We start from the raw sequence: 17053 nt of genomic DNA, 5'->3' as shown, positions 1-17053 counted from the left end.
GAGATACCTTGTTGAAAGCGTTCAATATTTTTTTAAAAACAGGTCAATATGGTAATTTATGGAGGTGGGACCAAGGTAGTAGGGAGTAAGTTTGCAAGTTGGAAGTTTTTAAGCAAGTCTCGAGTCAAATCTCAAGTTAAGACAAGTCGAGTCATAGACTTGAAATTTTCAGGTCTTTACAACTCATAAGCACAGCGTCTCCCAAATCGATGTCATTTGAACAATAGAATATCTATTACATTTGAGTCTGACTTGCTTGTACCGCAAACTCTAGTCTACCGCTGAGCTGAAGCTCATCCAACGGGACCACAGTTTCTGCTAACAGGAAGTAGTTCCTATATACTATTGACACGTTAGATGAGCATTCTTCCTATGCTATTATATTTCTGAGAAATACACCACATGGTGATACTGTTATTAAACCCCAAAGCTGAGTCCACATGAATCATATTAACTTGAGTTTTCTCGCACAGTGAAGTGGTCGCTACTAAACACCCACTTTAACTTTAGGGTGTTTTCCCGAATCGCCATGAAGTCAGGTACGCACATTTGCAGTGCTGACAAGCATGGATGTGAAATTAAAACAAGCAAGTCATTGAGCATTTGTCTAAGAATTATAAAACATGTATGCTAGCATGTCTTTCTAAGCATTGTGACCACAATCCATAGGGCTGTTGTTTCCTGTCAGTCGTGTGCATACTGTATTTACCCGTTGTGGTCAAGTTTATTGTTTGAAAATAAGTTTTTAAATCAAGCTTTTTATTATGGGAGGAAAAAAAACAAACCTACACATGTGTGAAAAAGGTAATGGGGTGGTAGGCCAACTACGATTACCCCAAGAGCTCAGCGCCAACTCATCCAAAAGGTATAATGACAATAAATTATATTGATTTACAGTGACTTATAATGTATTTTATATGATGTTATGTTTTGTTCTAACTTACAAATGCTAATTTCTAATGCGAAAAAAGAGATAATGAGCTTGTATATGTCAGCAATTGATAATGAACGTGCATTTTGTATCTAGTCCACTTTCAGCTTCCAATGGACGAAAAAAGGTGAGGGATGGATGAAAATAGGTGAGGTCGCGCATGCGTATTTGCCTCGCCCAACTGACAGGACGACACGGAGCTGCATCCCCTTCATTCCGAGAAGAGAAGAAGAAGAAGAGGAGGAAGAAGAAGAAGAAGAAGAGCATCCACCTCTCTCTCTTTTTTCCCATCAGTGCCACGGAAAGGGAGACGTCGAGACATATTTTCGGCTAAAATAATCCGCTTTTCCCCCCACCCTGCCGTCATGTCAGCTGGAGGAGATTTGGGGAACCCCCTGCGGAAATTCAAACTCGTCTTTTTGGGAGAGCAGAGCGGTGAGTCACCCCCCTACCCCCCCCTCTCCACCCACCAACACCCTACCTTCATGCCGCCACATATATGTTCGAGATCATGCATGTAATATACAATATATAGGGTGTATCTTTTCCTCGCTTATGTTTTGCAGTACGTAATAAGAACGGCGCTGGGGGTGACGCATGCGCAATAACTGCACATTATTTCGCATAATCTAACCAAAATATGTTAAATTGAGCATATCATTCTTAACAAACTGCTGTTACTTAACATTTTATACCACGAGGTGCGTTCGGATGTGCTGCAGTAGCCCACAAGCACAATCTACCTAATTTTATTTCATTTTAATTCCATTCATACACCTTTAAAACCATTTTATAGCACACATGTGATACTATATGATACGGTAGCGCTATGTTTGTCCATGAGGCGAGCAAAATAAGCAGTCCCCATGTGTGTCAGTCCGGGACACACCCAAAGGCTGCTGCCGATGTCTGTTTCTGCAGCCCCGAGCCTGTCTTTCTCCATCTATCTCTCTCTCATAAATAAACAAATAACAGCAACATGGTGGGCATTACACAATATTACGAAGATGTGTGTGTGTCAAAGATACTGGATGACTGTGTTTGTGCAGTGTTTGTCATGTGATGCAGTGCAGATCGATAATGAGCCAACAAAAGCAGTAGCAATGCATCCCATAAGGATCAGCTGCAACAGCAAAGAGTAAAAAAAACGTGCCTTTACAGTCTGTGCTTTGACATTGTTAGGATGTGTATGTGGCCTTGTGCGCCGATGTTACTGTCCTTGGTGCTAAATGGAGGCCCTGCTGTGCATGGCCACTGCCCATCATCCAAAACCCTTTTTGTGTAAATGTGTGTGTAAGGGGGGCCCACTTAACGGTGGATGCTTCTGGGTGGGATGTCAGCAAAAAAAAAATGAAAATGGGACAAGTCAGGCCCACCCTGAAACCAGCATCCATAATAATCATTTTAATAGCATTAAGTTGTACCACAGCGGTGTCCAAAGTGCGGCTCGTGGCTTTTTCTTCTAAATTAAATTAAACCCTGGGCACATTCAAACATACAGTTCATTAATATAACTAATGAAGCATGATAGTAAAAATGTAAAAAAAGATCAATAATTTTACAAGAATAAAGACGACATATTAAGACCATAAAGTCATAACACAAAGAGGAAAAATAGCATAAAGTTTGCGGGTTGGGAAACAGTTATTACAAATGTGAAGCCAAGATATCATTAAAATAAAGTCATAAAACTATGAGAAAACTGTGATTGGCTGGCGACCAGTCCAGGGTGTACCCCGCCTCTCGCCCAAAGACAGCTGGGATAGGCTCCAGCACCCCCGTGACCCTTGTGAGGATAAAGAGTAGAAAATGAATCAATGAATGAACTATGAGAAAAAAATGCAGAAAGAAAAAAAAGTTAAATATTTGTAAAAATAATCAAAAAAAAGTGTAATGTTAAGAGGAAAAACTTCATACCACTACTAATAATTTGTCACTAATAACACAAAGTGCAGACGTCTACAAGAACAAGGCAAGACGAGATTTTAAGAAAAGGACGATGGAAAAAAAACTACAAATACATGACTATATACTTGCTGTATTGCAATATAAAAATTTCATTTGTACTATGTTGCCTTGCATTGCTCCTTATGAGGATACACTCTTCCGCACTCTGTATACTACCCACCCCAATTCCACCCACCAAGACAAAGAGACCGTATGACTGAAGGGCTCACTCCTTTCATGCCGTTGTTCAATGGAGCAAACATGCCAATATGCTGAAACCAAAGCACAGAGCGAACTCTTTCTTTCTGCCTGTTTGGAGGTGGGAGATGAGGAAAACACACATGCATGCACAAAGTCAACAAAATTATTTAAATTAATTGTTTGATGATTGAGTTATTATCATCCCAGTCCTACAGCACATAAGAACGTTTTAATAATATGAGATTTTGTGACAGATAGGGCCCTATGAAATCCATTTTATTTTTTCCCCCAAATTCCATGTTATCTTTTTCAAATTCAAATTTTTTCCATTTTCTTTTGCACTTATTTTTATCAGCACAGTGTGTCTGCTTTTCGGGTTAGTGGATAATTACATGCAAAAATCCCCATACTTATTGATGCAATATATCAATGGACAATTTAGGCCAGTAATTGAAGTGGATGGAGCCTGGCTAACTTTTCTAATGGGATGTCAGCCTCTGCACACATTGCTACAAAATCTTCAACCAACTGTAACCCCTGTGCTTGTGATTAAAGAAGACATGCAATTCCAACTTCATATGTGAGGTATGTTTGTGACGCTTATTTTGTTTACACAGTCGCACACACAAAACAACACAAGTGTACTGAACGAAGCTAAGACCAGCTAGCTTCCACTCACGCTCAGTGTTTAGGTCGGGAGAGGGCTGATTAGTCTTAGTATTTACCACGATTGAGCCATCGGCCAGGGAAATACGAACGTTCCTTCTCCTCACGACGACAACATTCATTCACCTTATGTCAATTTCCACGAGATTCCTCGTTAAACCATACATTCCCTTTTTCTGTTTTTGATTCCATCCGCAATTCCGTCAAAACAAAAATCATACAGACACCGAAAATAATGTCATATTGTGAGTAAACAAATGATAGTTTCATCCTAATAAAATAGTATAAAATAATAATAATTTGACACAAACATGTTGAAATTTAATTAAATTCACAGTTTTTTTCAACAGTTAACTGTTATTAAAGTAAAAAAAATCCCAACATAAAAAAAATGTTGTGGGTTATTAGGATTAAGTCATATATTACAAGAGAAAAGCAATTCCATGAGAATAAAGTTGTAATAGTATGAGAAAAAAAATAATGGTTTTATACAATTCCCCCCCTTCCCCCCAATAATAAAGTTTGTATGAGAATAAAGTCATCATGTGATACAATAACATGATGATACTCGGAAAAAAACAGCGGTTGTTGTCCTTTTCAGTTGAACTCTCATCATATTTTTGTAGTACAATAAATACATCCACATCCACTTTTTATTGTGTTCTAATCCCAAATGTACACTTCCATGATTCATTTATCAATGTCACATTTCCTCAGCCTATTGTTGTAAACTAACCGTATATTCTCTGTGCTCTGTTGTAGTGGGCAAAACGTCTCTCATCACCAGATTCATGTATGACAGTTTTGACAACAAGTACCAGGTGAGACCCCGAATTAATAATTAAAAATAACGATATGGGATTGTAAGTAATGTGAATGTTCTCTAATAAGACAAGACTGGCTGGTGTTGCAATAATATAGCAACTTTTGTTGTCACTTTCCCGAATACAATACTAATGATTTTGCAACAATTGTGTTGTTATCAGAAGAAGATAGTCTGATAAGAAATTAATATGCGTTTATCTCTTCCTTGCCTGACTGATTAAGTCCACGGGACAATAACACATGAACCTTATTAGGTTCATTCATTCTTCCAGCGTTTATCTTTAGTCTTTTTACATTAATAAAGACTTTGATGTAAATGACTTCCTTTTCCTTCTTTGTCACAGGCCACTATTGGTATCGACTTCTTATCCAAGACCATGTACCTGGAGGACCGAACGGTAAGTAGATTCCATCTGGGTCTATGAATGCAATATTTTAGCATTTAAATACTAACTTTTGAATTTCTTTTCCAATATGTTTTTCTTAGTTTGATAATAATGGCATACAACTTTTCTTATGATGGTTTGAGGCATTTGAACACACTTCCTTGCTTGTGACATGTAAGCAAGTGGGTGGGAAAATGACAACAAACGCTGCAGTTTCCTCTCACTTTTGACTAATCCGGGATTGGATTTATTTGCTGCTCTCTTCACTGACTAACAAGATTACTTGCTGCTAATGGCATCAGTGCTTTACTTTTCTATGCATTTTAGTCCTTCAGAATTCTAAGTATTTATTTGCACAGTTTAATATACAGTCTATATACAGTTGGTTTGCTACAGGTAGTGTTTGCTACCTTCCTTTGCTAATTTTTTTTGCGTGTTTGTCACTTTTGAGATCATCAAATGAATTGAAATATTGGTTAATGGCGACGAAACACAAAAAGCATTTTCTACATGAGACCTTGTATTGTTAAGGAAGAAATATGAAATCCAAACAAACATGGCCTTGTGTGAAAAAGTTAAAACATCACTTAAGTGAGGGTAATTGAAATCTATCAGTCTGGAAAAGGTTACAAAGCCATTTTTAAAACACTGGGACTCCAGCAAACCACAGTGAGAGCCACAAATGTTGAAAACGTGGAACAGTGTTGCCCCAAGAGCACAGTGACGACTCGTCCAAGAGGTCACAAAAGACCCCACAACAACATCCAGAGAACTGCAGGACTCACTTACTTACTGCAAATTATCACAAACACTTGATTGTTGTTGCTGCTAAGGGTGGCCCAACCAGGTAGTAGGTTTAGGGGGCAATCACATTTTCACATAGGGCCATGTTCAATTGTGTTGTCATTGACTAACATTAAAATATGTTAATATGATCTGAAACAGTTTAAGTGTGACAAATATGCAAAAAAAAAGGAATCAGGGAGGGGGCAAACACTTGTTCACACCATTGTATGTGTATATCTGTAGGTAAGACTGCAGCTGTGGGATACAGCGGGACAGGAGCGCTTCAGGAGCCTCATCCCCAGCTACATACGAGACTCCACAGTGGCCGTGGTGGTCTATGACATCACAAGTGAGCATCTTGTTTCTACCGTGTGTGTCTGACTGCATTGATTGTGTGTCAGTGTGAACAAAAAGATCATAAAAGTATCCCGGGCCGATAGATACTGTATTCATCTCCAAAGAGAAATTCATGTGCCTCCTTAGATGTCAACTCATTCCAGCAGACTTGTAAATGGATCGATGATGTCAGGACGGAGAGAGGAAGCGATGTCATCATCATGCTGGTGGGCAACAAGACGGACCTGGAGGAAAAGAGGTGAGGCAGTGACATCAGACAGTGGAGATGCTCTCGTTTTAAGCAAACCGTCAGCATCCTGAGAGAGGTGTGCTGCTCTTCGGCAGGCAAATCACCATCGAGGAGGGTGAGCAGCGAGCCAAAGAGCTCAACGTCATGTTCATCGAGACTAGCGCCAAGACCGGCTGCAATGTCAAACAGGTGATTACACTATGTTGTCAAAGCACTACCAAGGTGACTCTGTCACATAAAATACAGTGCATTAATAAGTTATATTACTACTTACTTCATTTTATATACATATTTGCAGCCATTTTAAAAAGCAGCATTACAATAATGCATATACACCGACATGTTTATTTGTATTCAAGAGGATACTAATTATGGTTACCAAATGGTACTCACTAGTGCCAAGTAAACATACACAAACATCACAATTTATATTATATGCCATTACTAAACTACAATTTAATATGCTAAACAATGAGTATATTTGAATTTTTACCAGTAACATTTTTTTTTCTCGAAAATATGTTGCTAGTTCATAGCGGCTTCTCGCTTACATGGCTACGAGCATGAATACGGCAAACATTGAGGGTCAAAACCTATTACCCAAATTAGTAAGTGAGTTAGCATACTAAGTGTGACCTTATGTTCAAAGGCACTCATTATAAATACTTTAATGTTGACATATCTGCAGCGTAATATAAACAATTTGCATTTTGCTTTTGCTGTCTTCATGTTGTCTTCATGCACTTGTTCTCGCTAACGTTCTCTTCTCTGCGCCAAGCTGTTTCGTCGTGTTGCAGCAGCTCTTCCCGGGATGGAGAGCCTGGACGATGCAAATCCTGAAGGCAGTATCCTTTACATCACTAATATTGATGAGAGGGAAATGTTGGCTTGTTTTAGTTTTAATCTGTTGAGTCAAAGAAAAAAAATCGAGGCAAGTGTATGGCCACAGTGCCTGTCGCTAAGCGATTAGTACCGGAAATGAGATTGGTCCTGCATGTGCGCGAGACCTACATTACATCACTTCCTCCTTTTGCAAAATTTTGCTTCTTCTGCGATGTCACGTGCTGTGGTAGTTACTATTATTTTTTGAATGTATGAACATGAATGGTCAATAACCATAATTCATTATATACAGTGCATCCGGAAAGTATTCACAGCGCTTCACTTTTTCTACATTTTGTCATGTTACAGCCTCATTCCAAACTGAATTAAATTAATCTCTTACCACAAAATTCTACACAAAATACTCCATTATGACAATGTGAAAAAAGGTTTTTTTGACATGTTTTGAATGTATTAAAAATAGAAAACAAAAAATCACATTTACATAAGTGTTCACAGCCTTTGCCATGAAGCTCAAAATTGAGCTCAGGTGCATCTTTTTTCCACTGATCATCCTTGAGATCTTTCTACAGCTTAATTGGAGTCCATCTGCAGTAAATTCAGTTGATTGGACATGATTTGGCAATATAATAACTGTCTATATAAGGTCCCACAGTTGACTGTGCATGTCAGAGCACAAACACCAAGCATGAAGTCAAAAGAACTGTCTGTAGACCTGCGAGACAGGATTGTCTTGAGGCACAAATCTGGGGAAGGATACAGAAAAATTTCTGCTGCTTTGAAGGTCCCAATGAGCACAGTGGCCTCCATTATTCGTAAATGGAAGACGTTTGGAACCACCAGGACTCTTTCTAGAGCTGGCCGGCCTTCTAAACTGAGCGATCAGGGAAGAAGGGCCTTAGTCAGGGAGGTGACCAAGGCCCCGATGGTCACTCTGTCAGAGCTCCAGCGTTCCTCTGTGGAGAGAGGAGAGCCTTTTTGGCAAATTCCAGACGGGCTGCCATGTTCCTTTTACTAAGGAGTGGCTTTCGTCTGGCCACTCTACCATACAGGCCTGATTGGTGGATTGCTGCAGAGATGGTTGTCCTTCTGGAAGGCTCTCCTCTCTCCACAGAGGAACGCTGGAGCTCTGACAGAGTGACCATCGGGGCCTTGGTCACCTCCCTGACTAAGGCCCTTCTTCCCCGATCGCTCAGTTTAGAAGGCCGGCCAGCTCTAGGAAGAGTCCTGGTGGTTCCAAACGTCTTCCATTTACGAATAATGGAGGCCACTGTGCTCATTGGGACCTTCAAAGCAGCAGAAATGTTTCTGTATCCTTCCCCAGATTTGTGCCTCAAGACAATCCTGTCTCGCAGGTCTACAGACAGTTCTTTTGACTTCATGCTTGGTGTTTGTGCTCTGACATGCACAGTCAACTGTGGGACCTTATATAGACAGTTATTATATTTCCAAATCATGTCCAATCAACTGAATTTACTGCAGGTGGACTCCAATTAAGCTGTAGAAAGATCTCAAGGATGATCAGTGGAAAAAAGATGCACCTGAGCTCAATTTTGAGCTTCATGGCAAAGGCTGTGAATACTTATGTAAATGTGATTTTTTTGTTTTCTATTTTTAATAAATTCAAAACATGTAAAAAAAAAAACTTTTTTCACATTGTCATAATGGAGTATTTTGTGTAGAATTTTGAGGTAAGAGATTAATTTAATACAGTTTGGAATGAGGCTGTAACATGACAAAATGTAGAAAAAGTGAAGCGCTGTGAATACTTTCCGGATGCACTGTATAGTATATCAAGGGGTTCTTTAATTAATTACTCTTATTGAAAGACTTCGCTAGCATGCAGATGTTTCTGTTGTCTTTATTCACCAAGACAGATCTTCGTAAAAACTTACGCAAAGCATGTAGCACATGACTGAAATATTTAGTAGTGTGTAATATACGTGAATAAATCAAAATCAATAAAGAAAAAGATAAAATATGTGATATTTGAATGGAAATGATAAGCGGAGTTCAATGATGGATTAATCCGGAGGATTAAGCCATTTGTTTTTTGCTATTTTTGCAGTGGTGAAAACAAACTTACCATTGGATGTGGTATGAGAGAAAAATGATTCTGTTTTAATTACTCCAATCTTAATCATGTTTTTTGAGAGGCGTGGGTTGGGACATACAGTACAATACACATGCATAGTAGCCATTTATGATCTGTAAGTGCCATAAAATAGATCGACTCATGACGTACATGTAGATTCCACATGTGGACCACAATCCGGCTAGCCTATCACGTGACTGCCGAAAAATAGACCGACCGGATGTAGATGCGTTCTGTACATTCGTAGAACCGATCCTGTTTCCGGTATGGATCGCATTTGGGTGACACTGCCTGGGATATTTGATGAATTACAAATATGACTTCCTTAACTGATGCCTTCTTAGTGATTGACATCAAGCTGGACAAACCAGCGGAGCCGAGCGTTCCTGAGGGCGGGTGCTCATGTTAATATAGAGCTGTGATTGGTCAGCTCCCCTTCACACCATAAAGCTTGTTGTTTTGCTTAACTACTACTGGATAGCTTCCAGTTAATTGGGACATGTGATGTATCTGATTGGACAAATCAAACGTTCAAACTCTCAATCAGTTGTTCAGTTGTAAAATATTGTATACTTTGTCAATATGTAAGTGACAGGAGGACAAAAAAGGGGGTCTGGAAACATAAAACAATGCAGAAAAGGAATACAACTGCTAAACTAAAAGGGAGTTTCTTTTTGCTGTTATGTTTTGTATTTTTTTATATATAAAAAGGGAAAGCACCAAAAATTATGCCTAAAAATAAAAGGAGATAATGTTGGTCAGCCATTTTCCAAAACGGCTGAACATGTTTGAATGTCCGCAGCACGCATGCACGCTGATCTTTATTCATTTTTTTAACCTTTTGACCCTTTGCCTGCCTTTCCAGTGATCCCTCTGGGCGGCGGCCGACTTCTCTTTCGAATGTTTTCTAGCATCTTCTCTCTCAATAGCGTCATTCCCACACCATTTCCTGTAGGCGCACATAACGGTAGCTGTGAAAACGTGGCACTCTCGATCTCTCTATGGGTTCAACTTTTGTACAGAAATTGTACTGTGCTTTCAAAATATTAATAATAATAATAATTATCATAATAATGTACACTCAAAAAATTCCTCAACTATTCCCTCCTCCTCGTTCTTCCCCATCCCTCCATCCCGGATGTGCACATACATATAACGATCCATTGTAATGCACTGCAACACTGTATATAATAATGTAATATGTATGTTGTGAACGTCCTCTCTGTACAAGTGGTCCTTGTTCACCAGTATGAATAATGTAATAATGTTTCATGATTAATAAATGACAGATTAAAGGGCTTCACTCTCCTAACTATCAACCCACATTGCGCCAACATGCTTTCATATACACACATTTTTAAAACAATTTTCTTTTCATTAAAGTGCCGAGCAGTAAAGGGCTGACATTTGTTAGGTAGCTTTAGGACTATTATTGTTCATAATGATATTAATTATTCATGTTTGCTTTCATTTTCCCCTCCAATATGTTGGCCAAATCATCAATAATATTTATCAGACAAGCTGCATTGTGTTTTTAGCTAATCAAATATTATTAATGCTTGAAAAAAAATACTGTGAAAAAGCTTCCACCCTTACTGTACTTTGTATTGTCTTGTATTACTGCTTTTTGCAGCAAGAGGGCGTGCTGGCTCGCTGCATTGACTTTGCAACTGCAATTGCCCGGTTATTTTTTATTTTATTTTTTTTATTGTATATCATTTGATTCTTTCCTTAATTCATTCATTTTGTGACATTTGTTTTGTTCATATCATAGCAGCCTTTCTCAGACGACACTGGTCAAGAGGGAAGATAGACCCTAAACTGGATGGGAGTCAACCACAATGTTTATTTTATATTCTTTTAATATATTTTTTGTTTGCTCATTATCCATCCATTTCTTTTATCCGGGTCCAGGTCGTGGGGCAGTTCCACAGAGAGGACACCACGGTGTTCCCAGGCCAACTGTGAGACATAATCCTTCCAGCATGCCCAAGGTCTTCCCTGTGGCCTCCTCCTGGCCGGGGCATGCCTGGAATACCTCACCAGAGAGGACTACATGCCCTAGCCAACTGAAGAACAATAGTTAGTGTTTTTGCTTGCATGTGCCTCTTTAATGAGTTTTTTTCTTGCTGTCAATCAGGTGGTGAATGTAGGTTTGGGAGAACTTGACAGTTGACAGGGACAGGGGAACTGAGGTGGAAAGAACCTTTTAGGAGCAATAAACTAACACTGTGATGTGAGGTATTCCCCTGGATGGATGCCATGTCACTTGATGCCCCTTCTGGGTCACTGCGTGGATAGACCGTTTATATTAGTGCCGCAATGTCACAAATGAGTTGATTTGTCGACATTGATGAATATTTGCTTCCCTTTTCCTCCCTGAGGCCACACCTCCTTCATGTGAAAGACCACTTAAATGCTCTTACTTAAGTTCCCTCACATTGTTTGACACTTCCCTTGAAGTAGATCATGTCCAGAGTGGAGACCCTCAAGGACACAAAGCTGGGCTCGCTCTTAAGGGGCCTTCGTACTGACATTGCCATGGCCGTGGATGACGCCTTCCCTCTGGTTCACGGCCTGGCTGATAAAAACATCATCAGTGAGCAACTGCTGAAGGTGAGACATACCTAATTTCAACCATTCATGTGCAACGTCCTGGTTAATAATGTTGGTTAATACACATTTTGGGGGAACTACAAATTTGGGGGTGGAAAAACATTATTTACATATTATGAACTTAGTTTTCTGATATTTCTGATATGCAAACTGCAAACTATTATTTGAAATATGTAAATAATACATTGAGTGTAATAAATAATAATTAATAATAATAATAAATCTGTTTTACAGTCAAATTTAAAACAAGTATAGAAAATGAATCATTTACTCAATAAAATAAAATGTAATTACATTTAGTTTAACATTTTCTTGTCATAAGCAGACATGCCAGCAAAGTCATATTTTAAAAAAATTATACGAAATGATTTATTTCATTATTATTATTTTATATGTAATTTTTCCAAATTTTTTTTTTTTTTACAAATTTACAAAAATTTCCAGCTTTAAAAGTTGTCCATGCTACCAAATGATTCTCATCCTCCATCTTGTCAGTTGTGTTTACATCCGGTGTAGTTATAGTATGTTTAATGCACTGCTCATTATGCTTATATGGATGCATCCAGTCTGCAGATTTATCGCTTTGTATCAATTGTTAGGACACGCTGGAGAAAGAGGTTAACGAAGGGATCCACAAGGCCATGTACTCGCTTCTTTCCTGGCTGCTGGAGCAAGGTCCTTCCACCATCCAGTCCTTCTGGAGGAACTTGAACAAGGCCTACAACCTGGACAGCTACCCTAAGCTGCGACCTCTGCTCGCTAATCCTAGTATGTAACGTTTAAGGACCACCAGAGGCTCTCACCTAAGTTCAAAACCCTTCCAATGTTGATTTAATGGACTTACAGTATATGTGCAGTTCTTGAATGACTGATGGTTGCAGGCAATAGTGCATATCTTCAAGGCAACAACACTCACAGCAAGAAGAGGAGCCACAAAGACAGAGATGATCAACATTCACTTTATCACACTGGTGCAAATCCTGGACAAGGTATACAATACCTCCTGCAAGGAAATTTGTTACACAAAAACTGCTGAACCAACTTCTAGAAAACTAAGCCAGTTTCCGCCACTGAAAAAAATTACAATAGTAAATCATAATTATGAGATAAAAAGTCGAAATTATGAGATAAGAAAGTCAAAATTAGCTAAATAGTCATAATTCTGAGATAAAAAGTCGAAATTACGAGATACAAACTGCGCATGTGCCACAGGTGCCGCCTTCATCACTTGGCAAAAATGGCGACACAATTGTCGGCGGGTATACTATTGGCCTTTTGTTAATGTTTGACGTTTGCTACATGTGTAATGAGTTGTCCGCGGTCGCATTCTTGTTCAGTCGGATACCCACCTTGCTTACAATTGTGTCGCCATTTTTGACAAGTCAAGAAGGCGGGTTTGTAACTCCTAATTTTGACTTTTTTGAATCGAATAATTATGACTTTTTATCTTATAACCTTGACTTTTTGTCTCATAATTATGACTTACCATCAGTGGCGGGAACGGGCTTCCACAAAAAACTCTCTTAATGGTTATTTTCTACTACTTGTGCTTTTAACACTAAAATACGGTATTGGCGTGATTCTAAAGCTATAATGTAACGTGAAGAAAACATTTTGACCTTAATGCCACAATGAATAATACAAAAATGGAAAAAAACCTGGTAATAACATATGTACATATTCACTCAGAAATATTCACTCAGTTTTATTTCCTCTAGCTGGAAAAGTGAAGCTGTACCGAGTGAAGCGTGAAGCTCCTCCCCAACAGGCAACATCTGGTAATACTGTCTTCATTTAAAACAAAAAAAAACCCAAGTAATGTAAAGTGAAGCTCACTACCATTTGTTCTGTTTAACTGTCAAATATGTGTCAGTCTCGGCCCAAAGAGCAAACCCCTCCTCTTCATCTGCTGCCATCTCCACCAGTGAGCTGTCACAGCATGGATCCTCCAGAGAGAAGATCAAAATCAAGCATCATGTGTCAGGCTCTGACGGTAGTCACCACCAAGTGTTTTCAATTACGAAGATTAAACCCCTTAAATGACAATTCATGAATCAACAGCTGAATGTGATAAGATTTACTTGAACTGTGGTCCTCAGGTTCTGCAAGAAAGTGCATTAAAGTTGGGGGAGAGCTCTACAAATGTAAAGAGCTGAAATCCAAAGCTGCCATGACAACATTGCATCACCAGAGGGAGACAAACGTAAGCTTGTACATATAGTAGTTCGTTTGATAGTAAGCTTGCTCAATAGCCAAATATGTTTATGGTTGTGTTATGTTATGCTACATGTTGTGCTATGCCGCATTATGTTTATGCCTGTGTTTACATCATGTTTACTTTGTATATGTGCATGCAGAGTCAGTGCAATGATGACGAGTGTGCCGTGTGCAAAGATGGAGGTGAGCTGATATGTTGTGATGGATGTCCTCAAGCTTTTCATCTCACCTGCCTGGACCCTCCACTCTCAGCCATACCCAGGTCACGTACACGCTTGAAACAAACAAACCTACACACTACACGTTAGTCTACTTCCTTGTGTGTACAGTTTCAATGATTTCTTACTTTTGTACCTACAGTGGCTCTTGGCAGTGTGACGGCTGCAGATTGGGGAAAAAGCAGAAAATACAGCAAGCTTTGCAGGCAAGTGTCAAATGTTTAATGTTTAGAATTGTATGAGAATTATCTTACATAATCCCTACCACTTGATTTCTTCACAAGCCACAATGTCTTTTTAACCTTGGGAGCCACCATAGTTAATTTGGTGGCAATAGGAAAGTGAATCAAAGAAAGACATAATAATACAAATAATGCTTTAAACATACTCTACAGCACAAACATAGATATTGTATATTATATATACTATAAGTATTATATACCTTTTACTTTTTTAACTCTGTCATTCCCACAAGACCCATTTTCGACAGACAATGGCATCTGTAAAGCTGGGGTTTACTTGAAATTTTTAATTTCTCAAGGAGAAATGGACTTTTCCAATTTTCTGTCATTTATTTTTCTTTTTGTTTTAATTACTGCTTGTTATCCCTGCAGCCTCAGCAGACCAGCACTAACAGCTCCACCATAGACATCTCATTCTTCCCCCTGTTGTCCTCTTCAGCCTCCATAAAAGAGGTAAGTCCTGCACCTCGATGACTCCAAGCATGAAGACGACTTTGCATATTTTGTGGCTGAAATGGAATGCATAGTGCCCAGGTGGAGACTTGGTGGGTATGAGGGATGCGTGCGGTATTTGTCACCTGGGAGGAGGAGAACTGACCCGCTGCCTTCAGTGTTCCAAGCGTTACCATCTACGCTGCCACTTCTCCATGTAAGCCTCAATTGAGCTACCTGTGGATTCCTTGTTGTTCACAGAGACTATGGATAAAATTAAATAAAATCAAACAATATAACATAAGTATAACAATATCAAATACATACACAACGATTAACATTTTATTAAAATAATACCTTTGTGACAAACTGAGCAATATGACCAGTAGAACTGTTTATTGAGTGCTTTTGATGGGACAATTCAAAATATAAATAATTTTTTTTTTATTGAATTAAAGAAATGCAAAATTACACCACATACAACATATCATATATTATCCGCTTATACGCCCAATTTCTCCACCGCTTGTCCTCGCTAGGGTTACGGTTATGCTGGAGCCTATCCCAGCTGACTTCTGGTGAGAGGCGCGAAATTGGGTATACTGGTCGCCAGTCAATTGGAAGGCACACATAGACAAACAACCATTCACATCATATATCATGTAATGAAAAATATTTGTGTTTTTCAGTGGGAGATCCATCTGTTTGTCCTGCTCTAGGACATTGGTCAGCTCTGCAGAAAAGGCGATGGAGCCATCATGTTTACAGGTGGGTCCTAACCGGACACTTTTTTAGGTACACTTGCACAATCTGACAGTTTCTGGTTCTCAAAAATTGGCCCTTTAGAAAGTTAATCATGTATATGAATGTAATACAGTGTTGTGTCTACATTCAGAATAATAAACACACTGTTATACAGATAGCTCTCTAGCAGTGTCAGTCAAAACTGAGGCCATGTTATTGGATTCCATTAGATTCAGAACACACGCGGCCATGACCAGGGCTCATCCATGCATCAAGAAGAACTGGACTCCATCCTGGGGGACGTGAGTGGTGCTCAGTTACATGCATTTGGTGTCGTTTGTGGCATATGTGGCTGCATAGATTAGAGTCAGATGTGTTGGAGAGTTGCGTCACTGTTGCGTTGCATTCTATCTTTAAATGTGTGTTCCATGATATTGCTCTCAAGTGAATACTCAAAGTTATTAACTCTGAGTTTTGACGCTGTTGTTCTAACAAGTCAAACTCAATTACAAGTAATCTAATTTCTGCTGACTCTTCAGTGACTCCAAAACACTTAAAACCAAACCTGATGTGAATGTAGTAACAAATTTGAGCGGATGGTTCAAGATTATGTGCATGCTTTACCATATGATGTCACACTCGGCCTCAGTCTAGGTGTGTGTGTGTTAGCAGGCCTCCTTGGATGGCATCCTACAGTGGGCTTTCCACAACATCCCTCAATCTCATGCAGACACCCGAGGATGCCACATGTAAGCTGCAGTGCAGTAGGAGCAATCCAAAAACAGAAAGGGTAAATTATCTAAAAAAATAAAGGCGCAATTGTATTATTGGACTTTACAGACAAAGTATGCTACAAAATAGTGAAATTTGCAAATTTCAATGTTCAATACTTTACCCATATTGTCACAAATATAGATTTACGTGACGAAACGCGTACTGACTTCCTCATTTGGCTTTCATGATGTACAAAGACCGCTAAATCAATATGCTGCAACCATTGTAAATAGTAATCTTTATGATATTTAGCAAAACCGAATTAAATTTGGTGCACACTTTAAAGGCACTGAAAAGCTCATATGTGCAAAGGTTGATTGATTGGTCTTTGCAGGTGCACAGGTGGGACATAACTAGCTAATTGGCCATAAGTCATCAACCATTTGCCTAATGATTATAAAACTTAGAAGTTGTCTATATTACATGTATGCTGACATGTCTTCTGAAGAAAAACCCTTAGGGGGAACCACAAATGGCATTTCATTTTTATTTCCATGTGCACCAAACTTGAAGGGGTTTTTGCTATCCACAAGATCGCATGCAA

At 39.0% G+C, this 17053-nt stretch overlaps 2 protein-coding genes across 2 annotated transcripts; both read left to right on the top strand.

Annotated features, from left to right (window-relative positions):
- The first annotated feature begins 1111 nt into the window (after positions 1-1111).
- rab6bb (RAB6B, member RAS oncogene family b) lies at positions 1112-10565 on the top strand. Its single transcript, XM_058068904.2, has 8 exons — positions 1112-1366; positions 4508-4566; positions 4915-4968; positions 5986-6091; positions 6226-6337; positions 6424-6517; positions 7107-7173; positions 9611-10565. The coding sequence occupies exons 1-8, from the start codon at positions 1297-1299 to the stop codon at positions 9673-9675; spliced, it is 627 nt and encodes a 208-aa protein (XP_057924887.1). The 5' UTR covers positions 1112-1296; the 3' UTR covers positions 9676-10565.
- Positions 10566-11673: 1108 nt separating this feature from the next.
- aire (autoimmune regulator) lies at positions 11674-16541 on the top strand. Its single transcript, XM_078791036.1, has 13 exons — positions 11674-11882; positions 12482-12650; positions 12764-12871; positions 13601-13660; positions 13756-13875; positions 13982-14085; positions 14240-14361; positions 14460-14523; positions 14932-15012; positions 15087-15208; positions 15681-15759; positions 15966-16037; positions 16408-16541. The coding sequence occupies exons 1-13, from the start codon at positions 11736-11738 to the stop codon at positions 16486-16488; spliced, it is 1329 nt and encodes a 442-aa protein (XP_078647162.1). The 5' UTR covers positions 11674-11735; the 3' UTR covers positions 16489-16541.
- Positions 16542-17053: the final 512 nt, after the last annotated feature.

The sequence above is a fragment of the Doryrhamphus excisus genome, linkage group LG6, assembly GCF_037039965.1.
Source record: "Doryrhamphus excisus strain RoL-2023G ecotype Guam linkage group LG6, RoL_Dexc_Guam_v1.1, whole genome shotgun sequence".
Classification (NCBI taxonomy): domain Eukaryota; kingdom Metazoa; phylum Chordata; class Actinopteri; order Syngnathiformes; family Syngnathidae; genus Doryrhamphus; species Doryrhamphus excisus.
Note: the sequence above shows the minus strand (reverse complement) of the source record. Positions and strands in the feature narration are given on the sequence as shown.

What these genes read in the sequence shown, in the direction of transcription:
- rab6bb (XM_058068904.2), top strand. Translation starts at nt 1,297, where the DNA reads ATGTCAGCTGGAGGAGATTTGGGGAACCCCCTGCGGAAATTCAAACTC. An exon ending in TGTACCTGGAGGACCGAACG is followed by an intron (nt 4,969 to 5,985) that starts GTAAGTAGATTC and finishes GTATATCTGTAG; the next exon opens with GTAAGACTGCAGCTGTGGGA. An exon ending in CCGGCTGCAATGTCAAACAG is followed by an intron (nt 6,518 to 7,106) that starts GTGATTACACTA and finishes CTCTGCGCCAAG; the next exon opens with CTGTTTCGTCGTGTTGCAGC.
- aire (XM_078791036.1), top strand. Translation starts at nt 11,736, where the DNA reads ATGTCCAGAGTGGAGACCCTCAAGGACACAAAGCTGGGCTCGCTCTTA. An exon ending in TGGTGCAAATCCTGGACAAG is followed by an intron (nt 12,872 to 13,600) that starts GTATACAATACC and finishes TATTTCCTCTAG; the next exon opens with CTGGAAAAGTGAAGCTGTAC. An exon ending in TCCCCAACAGGCAACATCTG is followed by an intron (nt 13,661 to 13,755) that starts GTAATACTGTCT and finishes AATATGTGTCAG; the next exon opens with TCTCGGCCCAAAGAGCAAAC.